The sequence below is a fragment of the Takifugu rubripes genome, chromosome 10, assembly GCF_901000725.2.
Source record: "Takifugu rubripes chromosome 10, fTakRub1.2, whole genome shotgun sequence".
Classification (NCBI taxonomy): Eukaryota; Metazoa; Chordata; class Actinopteri; order Tetraodontiformes; family Tetraodontidae; genus Takifugu; species Takifugu rubripes.
The window spans coordinates 9,716,382-9,735,317 of record NC_042294.1 but is presented as its reverse complement, the minus strand read 5'-3'; the positions used below and the strand labels follow the sequence as shown (position 1 = coordinate 9,735,317).

At 47.2% G+C, this 18,936-nt stretch overlaps 2 protein-coding genes across 2 annotated transcripts; both read left to right on the top strand.

The window, feature by feature from the left end:
* The first annotated feature begins 1,663 nt into the window (after positions 1–1,663).
* tfr1b (transferrin receptor 1b) lies at positions 1,664–8,069 on the top strand. Its single transcript, XM_003968142.3, has 19 exons — positions 1,664–1,758; positions 2,780–2,858; positions 2,939–3,140; positions 3,231–3,459; positions 3,809–3,946; positions 4,027–4,111; positions 4,181–4,303; positions 4,381–4,476; positions 4,557–4,696; positions 4,796–4,965; positions 5,039–5,158; positions 5,255–5,340; positions 5,417–5,480; positions 5,554–5,621; positions 5,701–5,768; positions 5,908–5,998; positions 6,103–6,330; positions 6,406–6,555; positions 6,742–8,069. The coding sequence occupies exons 2-19, from the start codon at positions 2,826–2,828 to the stop codon at positions 6,943–6,945; spliced, it is 2,295 nt and encodes a 764-aa protein (XP_003968191.2). The 5' UTR covers positions 1,664–1,758; positions 2,780–2,825; the 3' UTR covers positions 6,946–8,069.
* Positions 8,070–8,545: 476 nt separating this feature from the next.
* Positions 8,546–17,918, top strand: tnk2a (tyrosine kinase, non-receptor, 2a). Its single transcript, XM_029842804.1, has 22 exons — positions 8,546–8,765; positions 9,257–9,412; positions 10,311–10,469; positions 10,747–10,909; positions 10,998–11,068; positions 11,160–11,366; positions 12,122–12,271; positions 12,368–12,463; positions 12,544–12,725; positions 12,799–12,925; positions 13,005–13,151; positions 13,389–13,483; positions 13,765–13,959; positions 14,282–14,373; positions 14,462–14,506; positions 14,576–14,820; positions 14,892–15,101; positions 15,240–15,880; positions 15,953–16,088; positions 16,244–16,339; positions 16,533–16,678; positions 16,988–17,918. Exons 2-22 carry the CDS (start codon positions 9,380–9,382, stop codon positions 16,992–16,994), a joined length of 3,243 nt encoding a protein of 1,080 aa, XP_029698664.1. The 5' UTR covers positions 8,546–8,765; positions 9,257–9,379; the 3' UTR covers positions 16,995–17,918.
* Positions 17,919–18,936: the final 1,018 nt, after the last annotated feature.

The following is an 18,936-nucleotide window of genomic DNA, read 5'->3' as shown; positions in this document are numbered from 1 at the left end:
ATTTGGATTTTTTGCAACTGTGACAAGAGTTCAAACAGGAAAAGCAACTGTGAATTAGATAAATACTGATGATAAAATTATCATCTGTGCCACACTGTAATCAAATAAAAAAGTAATTCAAACAGAAGCTGTGAGTAAAATAAATGTACTATAGCTCCGAACACAAGATGTATTTTACGAAGTATTCATAATAATTTATTGCCATCACATCCAGCTTTATTTAGGCTATTTATTTAGCAAAAATGCTGAAGCCCACGGTGAATATTTCACATAATTGTTCCTTATCAAGATATCCTTTCCATAATGTTGTTGATTAGCTCTTCTGTTTTGGAGTTTTGTTTGTTTGTTTGTTTGATTGTTTATTGCCCAGAATCTTATTATTCCCGATTGTCAGTGAATGTAGCATCGTTGCAGGGCCAATCCCAGCACCTGTGCAGCCACAATCTTGCAGCCTCTCATCTGTGTTGGATTCAAATCGGCTGGTATTTAACCGTCAGCTGCATAATCACTCTAATTGATTCCTGCCTGGAGCAAAATATTAACATTTCACTTTACAGAGGCGGCTTCAAACGCCCATCCGCCACCCGCTCCCGGGTGAGCCCTGCAGTACCGTTATCCCCTGCGGATCGCATTATGTGCACGGAAGAATGAATTTGCTGGCAGCAGCAGAATAATGATGGAGTGATAGCAGAGGGAAGGAAGTGAGGAATGCAGATTTGTCACTCAGCGAAGAGCTGCTGATGTGAGGGTGATGATAATCTGCACAGTTTAGGAATTATATCCAGGAAAGCGAAAGGGAATGATGGATGTTCAGGGATTAAAACGTTTAGTTCCATTCCTTAATAAAACACCAACCATGGGAATTTATAGTAAAGTTGTGCTTTGGCTACCAGTGTTTTTAGAATCTAAACTGCAAGAATGAAACACCTGTCCTGGAGTCACTGAATGGCAGAGAACAAACTTGTTTTTTCAAATGACACATTCAAAAATACACATTTACTTCGTGAATTAGAGTTTCAAATGTGGTTTTTATGGTGCAACTCCTACAGAAACATGCTCTGCTGAGCAACAGGTTGACACCTCCAATAAAGTTCGCCTATATATAATTAAATAATTATACACAATCAGCCTATAGTTCAGCTCGAACCGCCATTTGCTTCTGGCTCGTCACAGTTCAGATTTATCAGAGGTGATCTCAAGGTTGGCGGAAAGATCCTGATGCCAAGTTGTTGCCTGCAGCCTTGATGCCACAACAAACTCCCAGGTTCATGGGTGTCAAACTCAAATACACGTCACTTTCAAGTGTCAAGAAACTGTAGAGAACAACGTCTTCTGGCAGGTAATGAAAGCAATGTTCTCCCATATGAGCAATATAGTGCTGCTGAATAAACTGGGTTTGAAACACACGGCGTTACAGCGACGCCATGTGGTACAGTTCCAATATTGCACGACTGCCGGAATACGTTATACAAGTATATACTTTGCCTATTATAATATGCACGTATTGTACAAATGTGCACGTAAAAATGTATTGAATATATGCACTATATATGATGTTTAACAGTATGTCACTCCAAAGAGACAAATTATTTCAGGAAAGTGCAAATATGTGTTTTACCCATGGCTGGTTAGTCTCCGCCCACAGGGCGTTCACGCGCGCCAAATGGAGAACGTGTGGGCCTGCGTGATGACGTAGGCGGAAATAAAACTGGTAAGGACACGGAAGATCATAGAACACGTTATCAGGGCGCCCGAAAGGTGAGTCGGCTGATATCAAAAGGCGTTTATTACATTCATTCATTTAGTCCATGTTTATTTCCCGCTTCTTTGGGTTGTTTATGTTTTTCTATGTTTGGAGACGAAGGCGAAGGAAAAAATCATTGTCTCCTTAATATTCCTTTTAATGAGAATATAGTTCGAATAATCATCAAATGTACATTTTAAAAACTCAACAGAATGTAGTTAATGGGTTTTAGATCTCTGACGTTGTTCCTGGTATCTGTTGGAGCATCTACTCAGCTTGGGGGTTACTGCCCACCGTGTCCCCATCACTACTGGGACCACTGTGGCCTTCATCAGTCTGGATCTGGAAGTCCCATAGGATCTTGGCCTGCTTATATATATGAAATCTTTAGTATGAATATCTTCTCCTTTGTGTGGGAAGTGTTGCATCACCTTCATCTGAAATGAATGCCCTCTTGTTTCGTTAAGATTGTGCCATCGGTGCAGGAAGTGAAGATTTTGTTGCTTAAAGCTCAAACAAAAGCCTTCCTGAAAGTGCAGCTGGGTCCGTATTTAGCACATTGGCATGGCAGAGCAGTCTATCGCACGTGTTACTAAAACCGTAGAGCAAGATGAAGGTCACAGTACAGATTCTGAATTTGTATGGGGTTTTTCTTTGGTGTTTTTGGCCTTATTTAGCTGTGCATAAACCATAAGGGCACATCTGCCTCTTTTATGGCACAAAAACACTTCCACAGAATTGCAGTCATCATGGTGCCCTTATTTTTGGCGGTATTTAACATCCGGTATGCAGGAGGGAGTAGTGATTCACCCATCACATGCTATTTGAAATGCTTTGAACTGTGATGCTTTTTCCAGGCAGTGTGCTTTGTGTGACAGGTTATATCCAAGCTTCTGCTGGCACTTTGTTTTTTACTGGAGTTGGAACATTTGTGGAATTTTCAGTCTGTTCACAGAGAAACTTGCATGAATTTACTTATAGCCCGACTCATTTTCAGTTCTTTTTCTTTATTTTTTGACTTATTTCATCATACAGAGCCTCATATTCTGCTTTCAAGGCCATCATCATTACCCTGTCCTCCATGGATCGCCTCAGGTCTGCCTTTAACCGCGTGGTGAGTGTTGAAACTGTTAAGCTGTTGGAACGGAAACATGTTGCGCTCATAGTTTCAGCACTTTATCTCTCTTCCTGCAGATTAAGAACAAGCAGTACAGCAGGTTTACCTTGCATTCCACAGAAGATGGAGAAGGACACGCGGAAATCAAACTGTCTGACGATTCCGGCGAGCCTGACGATCAGGTGGACGGGTCTCCGAGCTTTCGGCCCGCCGCGCCCCGGCAACACTGGCGTAATTTGTGTTTCTATGTCCTGGGAATGCTGCTGATATTTGGCATCGGTAGGATTATCAATGTAACGATTGTTGTATGTGTAAACCTGCAATTTACTACCTGCATACTGTACATACACACCTGACTGTTGTGTCCAGGCTACATGATTGCGTACGCCAGCCAAAATAAACATCAGGGAGAGCCAGTGAGATGTGAACCTCAAGCTAAGGTGGTGACAGGAAGTCAGACACAGGTGACTTCAGCTCCTGTTACAGCTCCTGTTACAGCTGCTGCTGCTGCTCCAGAAGAAACCGAGCTGCAGTGGAAGGACATCACCCAACTACTGAAGCAGAAACTCACCAGTCAATCCTTCAAAACCACACTAAGGTACTTTCAACAACACCAGCCTGTCTATCGGGAAGTTGTTGTATTTTTTCCCCACATCTCTATATTTTCAACCTTTTTGAAGACTATAATCTGGCATAGTCAGCACCCAGCCGCCACCTACTGGACCGATGTGGTATTACAGTACAGAGTTCTAAAGTCATCAGTACCTTTTTTAGATTGTGAATTCGAGTAAATTGAAAACTCCTGTCTTCAGAACTCATCACCCCTCGTGTTTGTCGTGACGTTATTGTAACTCTTGTGTCGTTTCTGAGAGCTTGTGATTCACTTGTGGACAGATGTGGATTGTCATTGATCTCGGATGAAATCACTTAAAATCACTTGTCTGCAGTGACTTCAACCTGCCCAGACATGCAGCAGGAAGTGAGGAGGATGAGAATCTAGGGGAGCGCATTGTTGATGAGTTCAAGATGCAGAGAATGGATCCTTGGACTGACGTCCACTATGTTCAGCTACAAATGCCAAACAGGTTTGATGTCACGCTAACCTCCCGACGCTACTGCTGGCAAAACATTTTTTTTAAAGCTCGCATTTGTCCTTCATTTGCAGCGAACTTCCCAACAGTGTCTATTTTGGTTCATCTGTCTTCAAACCTGAAGGTTACCTGGCCTACAGCTTTCCAGGAACTGCCCAAGTAATATAACAGTTACTCTTCTCTTTCTTTGGATGGTTGAGCCTGTCTGACTCCCGCTGCCGTTCACAGGGGAAGCTGGTTTATGGCAACTACGGTCGTAAGGAGGATCTAGAAGTTCTTCAGAAGAACAACATTGGAGTGGAAGGCAGCGTGGTGCTGCTGCGAGCAGGGAAGATCTCTTTTGCAGAGCAGGTTGGTGTTAATTTAATTTAATTTCTCACATTAAGGAATAGAAATGATGTCACGTTTCTGTAAATGAATGATTCCAGGTTGATAATGCTGCCGCTAAGGGAGCCTCTGCTGTCCTGATCTACCCCGACCCTGAACAGCACAGTTATCGCCATGACACTCCTCTCTATGGACATGTAGGTGTATGCAAGACAGTGTTCGATCTGTTTCTATAACACTCTTAATATGCGTTGACTCTGTCCATGTATTAATTCAGGTGCATCTGGGTTCAGGGGACCCTTACACACCTGGATTCCCCTCTTTCAACCATACCCAGTTCCCCCCAACTAAGTCATCTGGCCTCCCAAAGATCCCAGCACAGACCATCACCGCCAAAGATGCCATCACCCTTCTACAGTAAGACCACGTTATTTAACCTCCTGAAGGAATTATGTGAACTGTTGAAAACAAAAACACTCCCAGGTTTTCCATGAATCCTCTTCCCTTCTTTTTTAGGAATATTGGTGGTCCTGAACCAGCTGCCAGCAGTAATTTTAAAGGGGGCTTGCCCGCCATAACTTACAGGCTGGGAGGTCAGGAGAACATTACTGTGGAGGTAAACAATATCCTGGTCAACAAGAAGATCCACAATGTCTTTGGCGTCATCAAAGGATTTGCTGATCCTGGTACAGTTCATCTTTGTGATCCAAAGTCGTAACATTGATTACTTTGTCTAAATGGGCGATTTTTGATCTGCAGATCGTTATGTGGTTCTGGGAGCCCAGAGGGATGCCTGGGGTGAAGGCTACACCAAAGCCACAGTTGGCACCACAGTACTGGTGGAACTGGCCAAGGCCGTTCGGAAAATGGTGGATGAAGGTAACAAATGCGTCATGTCAGAGTTCAGACTGTAATTTTACCTGAGTAACTAATAGATGATGATGAGGTTTTTGCCATTTCACACACTATTATCAGATGGGTTCAAGCCCAGGAGGAGTATAGTCTTTGCAAGCTGGAGTGCCGGAGAGTATGGAAGCGTTGGCGCCACCGAGTGGTTGGAGGTCAGTTTTGCATGTTTTTTCAGCGGACGCTCACATCGACCCGTGCTGCTCTGCAAATGCTCTCCTTGTTTTTTAGGGTTACATGTCCTCCATCGATAAGAGCGTCTTCACCTACATCAGCTTGGACGGAGTCGTCCTTGGTCAGTATCACTCATAGCTGCAAATTATCTCTGTACTGGAGCATTTTGAATCAATCCCCCCCTCCTTCACAAGGTCGTGGGAGCTTCGTGGCCTCGGCGAGTCCACTGCTCTACAGTCTCCTTGAGGGCACTATGAAAGAGGTAAAGGCAGCCTTCTCATAGCTGGATTAGTTCTGCTGCAAACATCGATGTTATTTAAGTGTTGGTCCTACTTCCACAGGTGCAGGACCCTTTTGGCTCTGGATCCTTGCACAGTATGATGGGGAAAAATAACTGGGAGGCTGCTGTGTAAGCCAATAAATTTACTGTACTGTTGTGCTAATTTCCTTTTTAGTTTATTAGAATCTTCCTTTTCCAGATTTCTAATATTTTGATGGGGTATTTGTTTACCTTCATCCTGGAGAATAAACCTTTTATATGTTTACAGAATGAAGCCAATGACGATGGATGACTCCGCCTACCCATTCCTGGCGTTCGCTGGCATTCCTTCCATCTCTTTCCACTTCATCTCCCCAAATGTGCGCAGCAATGGCAAAAAAATAGGAATTAAATGATCACAGTTTAAGATTCTGCTGGATTTTTGATTAAGTGATGGTCACACTAAACGGGTTTTCCTCTACAGACTGATTCTTATTTGTACTACGGCACCGACCTTGACAACAAGGATCACCTGAATTACCAAACCAGCCAAAAAACCAGTGAAATGACTGTGGCGGCAGCTCAAGTCGCCGGGCAGATGGCTCTCCGGTTAGTTCACGACCACCTGCTGAGACTGGACACGACTCGGTATGGCTCAGTTCTCACCAACGCTGTGGCCCAAGTCTACAAACGCCTCGTGCAACTCTCCATGGTGTGTGTGGGTGTGTGTGTGTCACTAGAATGAGAGTTGGCAGACTTGTAAACAATTGTATTTCGTCTTCTGCAGTCTGGTCAGTTGAAGGATGTGAGTCCTACCTGGCTGAACCAAGCGAGAGGCAGTTTCCAGAGAGCCACGTCAGGCATCAAGACGGCCATCGGCAACACTGATCTAACTGACCAGGAGGCGTGCCGCATCCTCAACGACAGGATCATGAGAGTAAGGAGAACACTGGGACTTTTGGCATTGTTGTGAAACGAGGGCAGTCAGTCACATGATTTGCCTTTTTAATGACTCTGAGCCAAGTATAACTTAGGACCCAGAATTGACCCCTGTGGGACTCCACCTAATACTTTAACCGCATCTTGTCCTTTTTGGATTTAAGACACTCTTTTTTCTTCCTAGCTTGAGTCCACCCTCCTCTCTCCCTACGTGTTGCCCACTGAGACGCCCTTCCGTCACCTCCTGTTCGGCCGAGGCCCCCACACTCTGGCGTCCATCGCCGAGTCCACTGACATGGAGGATCTCCGTGTCCAGCTTGCCCTGGCTACCTGGAACCTGCAGGGTTGTGCCAACGCCATGATGGGAAACATCTGGGATATCAATTAGGGAACTAAGGGAAGTAGATGTATGTTCGTTCCTCTGTTTCTCATTAATATAACAATTGCTAAATAGCGGAGGAAGACTTCAATATAAGCGCTTGAGCTCTAGCTTTTACCCTTTAAACACAGACTTGTTTTTTTTGGGGGGGGGGGGGGGTTAATCCCACAAAGATCCAAAGTAAAAAAAAAAAATCCAAAATGCTTGAAATCAAGTGATACTTCTGCCTCACTGTAGTTTTGCTGTAACCTGAAAGCCAATGAAGCGTTAGTCCTTATTTATACTTATTTATCGGTGGCAGTGCCCACTATAAAGTATTTTTTATGTGATGTTATCGGGAGCAGTGCCTTCCATAATTATGACGGTTATACTGTCGGATCTCGCGGCAGCATCTGCTACATAAATGACTCCTCAAATCTTGCTGACAAAAATTTGGACAATTTCTCTGCACCTCAGCAGCAACTAAGTCCATAAATTGTGATTTTTATGTTGCTCAATCTCTGTCAGAGCAGCTTATTTTGATGATATATTATCGGGAGCAGTGTCTTCCATAATTAAAACCCATTATCGGGAGCAGTGCCTTCCATAATGAAGAACAGTGATGGTAGTTTTTGCCTACCGGTATATGTTTACGTGTATTTATCGAGAGCAGTGACTCTCATATTTCACTTTAAGGGTGGAGCAACCTATCGGGGACAGTGTTTCCCACAGTTTTATACTTATTTCTTTGTTTGGTCTTGTACTGTTGTTTTACGGGTGTGTCTGCTTTTATTTGCATACAGATCTCTCACATGTTACTCTTTAGCACCTTTTAGTCGTGATTTGCTACCGTTTTGATTCAAGTTTGAAGATGTTGCAGATACAATTTACCTTTTTTCCATTGAATTCAAGTCTGGCACGCTAAAACAAATGTATATTTATCACAATAGTATACTTAAATGTCCCCTTATCTCCCCTCAAAATACACTCCTCATGTTTTCAGTATGTGCTCACTTTCAGCCATTTAATGAGGTTTCTTTGTCTGGGTTGGGTGGTTTGATTATTCTACTGGCTGTGTGGAACCAATTTCCTTGTTAGAACCTGTTAATTGAGATGTATGTGGAAACTTTAATAAACAGGTTTGGCTTGTTGCATTTGGACAATCTCTTTTTTTTTTTTTTGTTGGATTAAGATAAAAATCAAGTACTCTTGCCAACTTCTAGACTTCTCATTAAATGCTAATCTTATTCAACAGAAATATTTTAGACGTCAGTCTAAGTATAATCTGTTCACACGGGTAATTTACAACACAAACTTTCACTGTGGATCATTTAATGTGTAAAAAAATATGCTTTCAGTTGCTGCTTTGATAACTGGAATATTTTATTTCTGAAGACATACACGACGCCAATCACTTTTCAAAATGAAAATTTAAAAGTTATAAATGAAGAAAAGAAGGCAGAAAATATTCATAATATTCACTACGAAAGCAGAACAATGACAAACACACGAAGCAAAAAAAATTAAAGAATTCTTACATTTTTTGATTTTCTTTTGGAACCGGAAGCCTGGCCGGTTCACACGATTGTCTGTGCTTTTACTCTGAAGGCTCAGCTCCCGACCGGAAGTGGATGTCACAGTTTGCTGCGCGTGAGGTTACGCACAGTGACGCTCATAAATCGCGGTGGGCGCAGTGAAGAGACTCCCGGAATTAACGGTACAAGGATAAAACAATAAGGTACGGATTTAACCGACAGAGGGTAAAAGGCACTTCGAGTCTACGGCCGTCAGCAGCAGTTAGACCGCCCGGAGGAAGGCAGCGGTCTCCCGCTAATCACCCATCTTCACAGGTCGGTGCTTTCTCGAAGCTCCGTATCTTGGCGTTTTGCGCTAACGTTAAATGGAATTATTCAACCTAAATAAACCTCGGTTTTTGCCACCACGCGTGAAGCGGACGGTAAGATGTTTACTGACACGCATCCAGGGAGACGACGGGAGCTAATCAGCTTTGACCGAAGCGGCAGCTTGATCAATTAAAATCGATTCTGTGCTCATCACAAACCACGTGATCCCCGCAGACCGCTCCATCTGCTGCTGCGTTCACGGACTTCGGATTGTTTCCCCCCAAATTGGCTCCTGATCGTTAAAAAACGGATATATTTGCGAGATATGGTTATATTGTTTGCAGGAAATGTATTAATAATGGTATCTAATCAATCAGTCATAAGATCCAATATGACGTCTCATACACTTTAATATGATTCTCAAAGGACCGTCATGACTTTTGCAATGTATAGTTGATTGGAGACTTAGCTTAGCTTTTCTCTTTTTTATAATCTAGATGCAGGGTCTCTTCGCTCATGGTGACCTCCAGGGTCTCCAGTCCCTCCTGGCCACAGCTTTCGAGGCCTGAATCCAGCAGAAGAGCTCCCCAGGGTGAGAGGAGGCGAGCTGCCTTGTGCGCATGTTGGAGGAGGCGCCCGCGACAATGACTGAAGTAAAAGACATCACGTTACTAATCAGTGTGGTTTCCAGGATGCTAATGCAAAAGCAACCGCCTCCTCTTCAGTCCAACCCTCATCTTCATCATCTGTGAACAAAGCTGCCAGTCCCGATGTCTGTGCCGACGCTATATTTAGCATCGAGCGTTGCCCTTGAAGAAAACCACAGAGATGAAGGCTCTGCAGACACCACGCACACAAAGTGTGCGAATAAATGCACTGTGCACAGTCTCCCCTCACAACTCCTTCCTGTGGTGCAGACATGTTTAGCAGCCATGTGCATAAAGAGCAACATCGTGCAAATATTTCTGAATATGGGAGGCACAGACGTGTGTTATTATTGGCATTCACATGACTCGAGACAAAACCAGATCAATTTTTCTGTTACGTTTCGCCATCGGTGCCCAGTAGAGGCTCCGCGCAGCATTGTGTCCCAAAAGATCTGCAAAATTCCCCTTTTTTCGGATCGAAAATATGCTGAAAATATCGTGAAGTGCCACCTAGTGGTCAGTCCTGATATTAGAGGATGTTTAAAAAGTGTCCTCTGCTCTTCTCGTCCGTTCGTTCATCCGTCTGCTTTTGCATTAGCGTCCCTCTCTGTGTCCACATTCTCCTCCCTCCTCCCCTCTCTGCTTTGTGCTGCTGAATTATTTAACATCAGAAAAAAAAAAGAGAGAGAGCGAGAGGATGGGGGAGAGAGAGAAGGGAGGACAGAGGTGTCGGACGCTGTGTGATGCTGTGAGTCAGCAGGGAGGACAGATGGAGGGAGTGACTCGCTAGATTTAGGATAGCCGAGCAGATACCTCCCAACGTGCGTTTAACGATTGCGGGGGGGAGTGAAGGTCACAGAGGGGGGACAGCAAACGGGACTCATAGCTCACACCTTCTCCGCAGAGAGAGGGCGAGAAAAAGAGGACGCGACGAGCCGCTGTAGTTATGGGGGAGAGCTACGTGTACCAACGCCTCGCCTACAGCAGAGGAGAGGAGGTGGGGGAGGAGGAGGAGGAGGAGGAGGCGAGAGACAGGAGGAGAGGAGATGTCAGAGGAGGAATGGTAAAATGTGAATTTGTGGTCCAACGTAACCTTTTCCTGTGTGTCAGTACAGGCGTGGAAGCGCGTGTGTGCGTGTGTTTGCGAGTTGATGGATGATTTATTGGCATCTTTCGTGAAATTATATATGTTTTTTCCTGTTTGCACACACAACTATACCTGCAGCTTGTGCTTTTACATTGGCTGTCCACTAGGTGGCGGCGTTTTAATAAGAAAGTGATTTTAAGAAAAAACGAGCAGGAGATAATGTGTGCGTGTGCGTGTGTGTGCGTGTGTGCAGATGCAGTGTGAAGAGGGCACCGAGTGGCTGCTGGAGCTGCTAACGGACGTGCAGCTGCAGCACTACTTCCTGCGGATACGCGACGAGCTCAACGTCACGCGGCTCTCCCACTTCGACTACGTCAAGAACGAAGACCTGGAGAAGATCGGCATGGGCCGCCCAGGTGACAGCGCCGCGCTCGAGTTCCTCACGGGCTTTGCTTCCTGACGGTGGGCGTAGCTTCTCTGACAGGTGTGATTGTGTCGGCTCAGGTCAGAGGAGACTGTGGGAGGCCATCAAGAGGAGAAGAGCGCTCTATAAACGGAAATCCTGGATGAGCAAGGTGCAGCTTTTACCAAATCAGCCAATGGCAGCAGCACAAGTCCTATTTTCCACATTTGATTTAACTGGCCGTCATCTTCTCCGTCCCGTAGGTGTTTCCCGTAAAACGGTCTGACGCCGACCCGCAGCAAGCCCTCCCACAGGGGGCGACGGCGAGCGCGGTGGCAGCCAGCAGCGAGTCGGGCGCCTCGCTAACCTGCCTGATTAAAGAGTCTGAGCTGCAGCTGTTCGAGCGTTTGGGAGATGGAACGTTTGGGGTCGTCCGGAGAGGAGAGTGGACGTCACCGAGTGGTAGCGTGGTGAGTCTGGGAATAACGCTGAAAAATGCACGTCACACTTAGTTGAGTGTAGCAATAATAACGCTAGATTTACCGTAAATTCTGTACTATAAGCCGCTAGTTTTTAGTTTTTTTTCTCACGCTTTGACCCCTGCAGCTTGTAGAGCGATGCGGCTTATTTATAGATTTTTGAGACTTCCTCAGTTTGAATGGATAGTTAAGACCAATCGGCCACTAGAGGGCGCTCAAACAGCGCAAGAGCAAGACACCGCGTTACTGTAACTGCTGTGTTATGGCACTCTTCTGAAAAAAAGCCGGTATTGTTATCTCATTTTACTCATTTTATCTTCATGTTACTGCCTTGTGTAGTAATTAAACATTTAATTTAAACATTAAATCCGCAGCTTCTAGTCAGATGCGCTCTATAGTGCTGAATTTACATTTACGTTCCGACAATACAAGCTAATGTTTGCCACAGTGTTTCTGTCACCAGCTATCATCCAGAGGAGCTAAATACTGTATATGCAGCAGTTTACTGACGTCTGCTGCTACTAGCTAACATCTACCACTGCTCGTGGAAACCTTGTATGGCCATCAGAGGTAGCTAACGTGTACTTCAGCCAATCAACATTTGCTAACTTGTGGGCCATGACTGTAATTACTGGCTAAGACAATTCTGTATTGTCGTAAGTGTGTCAGTTTGATTTGAAATAGAAGCTGCTTTATCGTTGCAGATCACGTTTTCTCCCTGTTTGTCTCACCTCCTCTCCGTCTAGCTAACTGTGGCGGTGAAGTGTCTAAAGGCTAACGTGTTGGACTCGGACGGTCTGGATGATTTCATCCGAGAGGTGAACGCTATGCATTCGCTGAACCACCAGAACCTGATCCGTCTGCACGGCATCGTCCTCACACAGCCGATGAAGATGGTAAAACACCAACACACACACACACAAACACACACACACGCGCACGTGTTGTCCTTCTCCCATAGTCCCATCTAAACTTGTCCTTACTGGATGCAGGTGGTTGAGCTGGCCCCTCTGGGTTCCCTGTTGGACCGTCTGAGGAAGCGTCAGGGTCACATCCTCATCTCCTCGTTGTGTAACTACGCTGTGCAGGTCTGTTTTTCTGTGTGTGTTTTCTTTTTAATCAAACAGGAGGTAAAAAAGCAGATTTCTGAGGCTTAGCGCTCGTACAGGTGGCGTGTGGGATGGCCTACCTGGAGCAGAAGCGCTTCCTTCACAGGGACCTGGCTGCACGCAATGTTTTGCTGTCCACCAACGAGACGGTGAAGATCGGGGACTTCGGCCTGATGAGGGCGCTACCGACGCACACGGACCAGTACATCATGGAGGAGGGACACAAAATCCCTTTCCCCTGGTGAGACGGCTGTCGGTTTTAATCGGCACCTCAAACAGTCGTGGTGTTTCTTTACTAACAACTTGTCCTCCAGGTGTGCGCCAGAGTCTCTGAAGTCTCGTACCTTCTCTCACGCCTCCGATACCTGGATGTTCGGGGTCACTCTGTGGGAGATGTTCACCCACGGGCAGGACCCTTGGCTGGGCCTTAATGGGAGCCAGGTCCGGCACGAACAATTCCTCTAGCAGGATCTAAATCACCGGGTTCTTCGGAATGTTCCTCAACTTTGTGTCTTTGCAGATCCTCCACAAGGTGGACGTGGAGGCCGAGCGGCTGTGCAAACCGGAGGACTGTCCTCAGGACATCTACAACGTCATGCTGCAGTGCTGGAGTCCCAAACCCGAAGACCGGCCGACGTTCATCGCCCTCAGGGACTTCCTGCTGGAGGTAGCACGGGGGAGCCACGGCGATCACACTCATATTTCGTTCAACTCATTTTCAAATCTAAAGGGGCCAAATTGGGTTCATCAGACAGATTAATTGGATTCTAGCAGAGGAAATAAGTATAAACAAATTTATCAGCATTAGCAGTTTTCTCCTGTTTGTCTTTATAACCCAGCTAATGACAGTAATAACTCACTACCTGTGTGTGTGTGTGTCTGTGTGTGTGTGTGTGTCCTGCAGACGATGCCCACAGACATGAGAGCCCTGCAGGACTTCGAGGAGGAAGACAAGCTGCAGATTAAGATGAACGATGTCATCACCATCATCGAGGGCAGGTCAGTGGGGGACGCTAAATAATTCCGCTCTGTTTCTGTTGCTGGTGAGCAGCTGCATCACTCGTGGGTCTTTCCCACAGATGCAGCTTTCACTGGATTCTGGGTAATTACTGTAATTACTGTCCTGTTGCAGCTTATTACAGTCGTATAAAGGCGACCTGTGATTGGCTTAATGAGCCACGTAAGATAATGTGACGCGATTCACAGGCTGTTGAATCCCGAGTGTGCCAGAAGACTTCAGGAAACCGTGTTATTTAAGTGATTCGAACGTGTTCTTTCAGGGCGGAACATTACTGGTGGCGGGGTCAGAACAGGGGGACGCTGCGAGTCGGGCAGTTTCCTCGTCACGTGGTGACGTCCGTGGCCGGTCTGTCCGCGCAGGACATCAGCAGACCGCTCAAACACTCCTTCATCCACACTGGACACGGAGACACAGACCCTCACCGGAGCTGGGGACACGCAGATCACATCGACAGGTTAATTTGGGAAATGGCCGAATTTATTTCAAGTTTCTTCTGTCGCTGTAGCCCACCTCAGCAATTGTTCCACCCGTGGCCGCTGGGGGGCAGCACAGCATCATTTATAGCTGCTGCCATCTGGATAATTGAATAATCAAGTTAAATGAAGAATGCTGGTGAATAAGTTCAGTGTTCAGCTCGGATTCAGCCCCATTCCTGAACACTTCAAATGTATAATCATGGAATGAAATTACATTTCTCCCTATTTTCACTTTATGTTCTTATTGAGCTCCAGGTGACATGACTTTTCCCAAACTTCCAACTTTGTTGCTCCGTTCAGTCTGTATTTAGGGAATCCCATGGACCCCCCCGATGTGCTTGGAATGGATTCAGGCATCGCCAGGCCGACCAAACTCCCCAACCGAGCCAAGAGTAAAGTTGGAATTTCTTTATTTTTCTTCTGTATCTCGCTAAAACGTAAATGGTCCGTAAATCCTAAATGGAAAACTCTCGTTATCAGAACAAGCGCCGCCTCGCCCTCCGCTCCCTGCCGTCCTGCTGAAGAGTGAGTCTTCCTCTTCTTCTGTGGTGTCTAAAAACATGGAGCTTTACCCACATCTGTGTGTCTTTCCTGGCGCGTCAGAGCCCTTCTACGACTCTGTGATGGACGACTACGACGATGACGATGACGCGGGCACATCTTCGGGGATGAAGCGGCTGGGAGTGTCCCTGGGGCTGAAGCTCAGGCCGTGGGAGGGCTTCGGCGTGCGCTCGGCAAAGAGCGAGGTGTCGCTTATCGACTTCACCGACGACAGCTTTAGTTCAAACACGCCGTCGCCGCTCACCGAGTCCCAGCAGGCAGACCAGGACACCCTGAAGGTACAGTGCAAACGCATAGTCCAATATTTCCACCCAGTCATCTAAATTTGCCATCTGGACGGTCCTGTCAGGATATGCCATCAATCCTGGACTGGCCCCTCCCACAGCCAGCGTACGATGAAGTCAGTGCAGAGCTCGAGGACCAGTCGGAGGACCTGGAGGTGCGCTCTATTTACAGGGCTCTGACAGAGGCAGAGGAAAGCGTGTCCACGGCTGGCGCCATCACAGGGTGTCGAAACGAATCGCAATCGGCCGACCTCTTCCAGGAACTCCAGCGTGAGGTGGGGAATTATGCGGCTTCCATCTTCAGTGTCTCTAAAGTGGCCTGGTTGGAAACCACCTTTAAACTGTTGTTGTGTTGAATATAAATGCATCCAAGCAAATTAAATATTGCCTCCACTGTCCAATATTTGGTTTAGGTGATGGTGAAGCTGCAGGTTCCCATGGCAACAGGCCGCTCCCTCCCTTCCTCTCCTCTCCCCATGACTCTGATTCCTCTGGAACCCCATCGACAGATCTACCTGCCTCCACCGTCACCTTCCTCCACCTCCTCTGTCAACGCCTGCTTTGAGGAGAGGCCGGTGCTGCCCCCTCGTAGCCCCGCCCCCCCGCTGCGCCCCTCCAAAAACAGCCTCTCCAGCCGGAGCACCAGCTTCCAGGCTCGCTCCAGCTCAGGCCTCCTGGGTGAGCAGGAAGACACGCCTCCTCAGATCCCACCCAGGGACCACACCTTCTCTCAGCCCGGCTCCCGCTCCTCTTCCCCACTGCCTCTGGTGCCCCAGCCCTCCTCCTCCCCCATAGCCCTGCCCCCGCCTCCGGCCACCGTCTCCCCACGGCGCGTGTATGGACTCCTCGGTCCTCTGGTGTGTCCAGCCTCATCCTGCCCTCCTCGGGTCTCATCGCAGTCCTTACAAGTCACAGCTCACACCTCCTCCTACTCGTCCAGCTCGTTATTAGAGCCCCTCCCCTACCGCGAGGGGCGTGGCCGCTTCTCTCTGATCGACAGCCCTCAGAACTCCACTCCCCAACCTCTGCCTGATCGCCCGCCATTCCTGGAAAGGTGAGCTACTGACGCCTAAGTTCTCACGTTCTCATGCCGACCAGTCACTGTCGCCTGGGTTTTTTCCATCAGGTATGGAGCAGCTAATATGGCAGCGGTTAAACCCATAATGCAGCAGCCTAGCGGAGCCAAACCAAACTCCTCCTACAACAACAACAACGGGTGCTCCGCCGCTCCCAGCATGCAACAGGAGCTGAATATCGCACAGGTACAGCAGGCGGTTTGTGTCCCATCCTGATTTTATTCAGCTCATTTCGTGCCCGCCGACAGATTCTGAAGGCAACGGCAGAAAAGTCGACTTTGCATAAAAACAGATCGGCTCTTTTAGGTCCTCCATTCATCATGTTCACGTTTGATTGACAGGTCCAAAGAGCAGTGCACGGGGTCACGCTGGAGGAGTGTCGGGCGGCTCTGCAGACCCACAGCTGGAGCGTTCCTCAGGCTGTAAATCATTTGAAGGTATCTGCACCGCTGCATGCATTAACCTTGAAGAGCGCAGCGAGCCTCGGTGCACGCCAACACATGCACAAGGTCAAGACTGTCGCTTTGATCTTCCAAATGCAGCGGACGTTTTGTCCTGCAGGAATCGCAGATTCATTAAGAAATTGGTGGTTTTAAACACGTGAAAGTGATTCGGCTTCCTTTCTCTCAGGTGGAACAGCTGTTTAGTTTGGGTCTGAGGTCACGAAGCGAGTGTGAGGAACTGCTGCAGCGCTGCAACTGGAACCTGGAGGAGTCCAGTACGGTCGTACTGGACAGTGCGGGATCCCACGGCACCGTGGCAGCACAATTAAACAGGTGAAGTTTGAGGAGAGGGGAGGAAATGTGAGAGGAAAAGGAGAGAGGAATAGAGAGCAGAGAGAAAAAATGACAGGAGATGCGAGGAGAGGATCATTTTGAGCATCTGCAGCCTCGGCCTCTCTCAGTGCAGTAGGTGTCCATCAGAGGGCCTGATAGTTTAAGTGGTTTTGAATTAAATTTGGCCAGGGCGCCCGACAGAACCTTGTTTTAAAATCGACCGTTCCGATTCAGCCCTCTCGACATATTTACAGTGATAACAAAACAACCTTTGACAAGTGACAACAGCTCTTTAATGTGCCCTCACAGGAAGTGAAGGAGTCCCTCACAGGAAGTGAAGGAGTCCCTCACAGGAAGTGACAGCAGCAAGACACTGAACCCTGATCAGACGTGACTCATCGTTCTGGGGCTCCAGACACAACGAGGCGCTGTGATGAACCTGTGCTGCTACATGTGTCGTCCAGGCAGATGCTCGTTACCACTGAATAAGTCACAACATTTACTTGAATGGCCGCTGTATTTATTTTTAAAAGCATGTCCACGTGTCAGCTGGCGGGCTTCTTTTTCGAGGTGTCGGACCTTTTACGCTCGCTTTCGTCAGAATCAGGGACGCCGATGTCGTCGTTCAAATGGAAATGATGTATCATCATTCCGCACTTTAGCGTGTCGTCATTAACTGCTGGTCAGAGGATAAAATATGTACGTTTTTACGCATTGTCTGTGTTTTGTTTTTATTTTTTTTCCCCGGCATCTTCTTACTGTCAAAGCAATAGGAGTGAGAATCAATCACGGGATCTATACAGGGTGTTGCTGTCGTTATCAACTAATCATGAATGTTCTGTGGAATTAACTGCTGCATGATAATCAAACAGCTGTTGGAGCTCAGCGTGAGTGTGCATGTGCGCGCGCATGTATCGATCAGAAGTGTGGTGGCAGGTTGTGAAGCTGGGATTTGCTCGATCATGCAGCACCTCTGCAGGTCAGTTCTGAACCTGGACGGGTGTGTTTGAAACATGTGAGGAGATCAGAGGGGGATTGTGGGTGGGGGGGGCGAAAATTCGGAGTTTAGGTCCCAAATGTGGGGGAAAATCTCCGGAATAAGTCAGATTAAAGGCAGAGAGAGACTGAATCCTGCACTTGTGGTACGGAAACTAAAGAAGTGTGTGTGTGTGTGTGAGAGACATAATTCTGTAATTCAAGAACATCCCATTAATGGTTTTATAATAAATTTAAACCCATTTGACTGCTGGTTTTCTTTCATAACCACAAATAACCAACAAGTCTCGCCATATGACCAGATTATAGCAGCCTCTCATTTCATTTTTACCGTTGCCACGGTAACTAACAACTTAATCCGATGGGCTCCATGGAAGGAGTCCCTCCGTCGTGTCCAGTTGAACTGTGCTTCCAGTCGCCAAACGTCCACCCGAGCCACAGACTCATGCACGTCCGCAAACGCTGCCTCTAATGGAAGGCTTGTGTCTCACGTCCTCTGATCACGCCCCCCCCCCCCCCCCCACCGCGATTCTGCAGATCGATAGCACTAAACTTAAACCCAGCCTTCCCCTACTTATCTGACCACGTCTCAATGGGAAACCTGTATTGACCTGCCATGACCATGTGCCCCCTCCCCCATCTTTACCTTGCACGCACGCACGCACACACACACACACACACACACACACACGCTGAAAGATTGATCGCCAGCGCGGTGCATTGTGGTCCTCTTGCTCAGCGTGATCCCCGGACAGTGCGGTTCGGCAGCGGTCCTCCCCGGACTCTCACTGTGCACTTATCCGTTACAGCATTAAGCACTCTGTCACCTTCACCGATGACGCAACACACCCACAAACACACACGCACACACGCACACACACACACTTTGCTGTGAAAGGCCTTTGGCTGATTTTCCTGCTATAGGTCGTATCATTCCTAAAATATATCAGCTCCATAATACTCAGGTTCCTTTGCTCCATAATACTCAGGTTCCTTAGCTCCATAATACTCAGGTTCCTTTGCTCCATAATACTCAGGTTCCTTTGCTGCCTGTACTCATATACGATGCAGTTATCGGGAGCAGCTGCTGCTGTTCCGCATGGAAGAGCCGTCACACGGCCGCCGAGTCATGTTTGTCAGTTTTAGAGCTGCATTAATTGGAAAATTGACTAAAAGCTCTCTCTGTTTGCAAGAGGAGTCATTTCCAGAAACGAGTCCGTTCGTGTTTGATTCTCAATCTCCTGCCAGACCTTGAGCGGTAC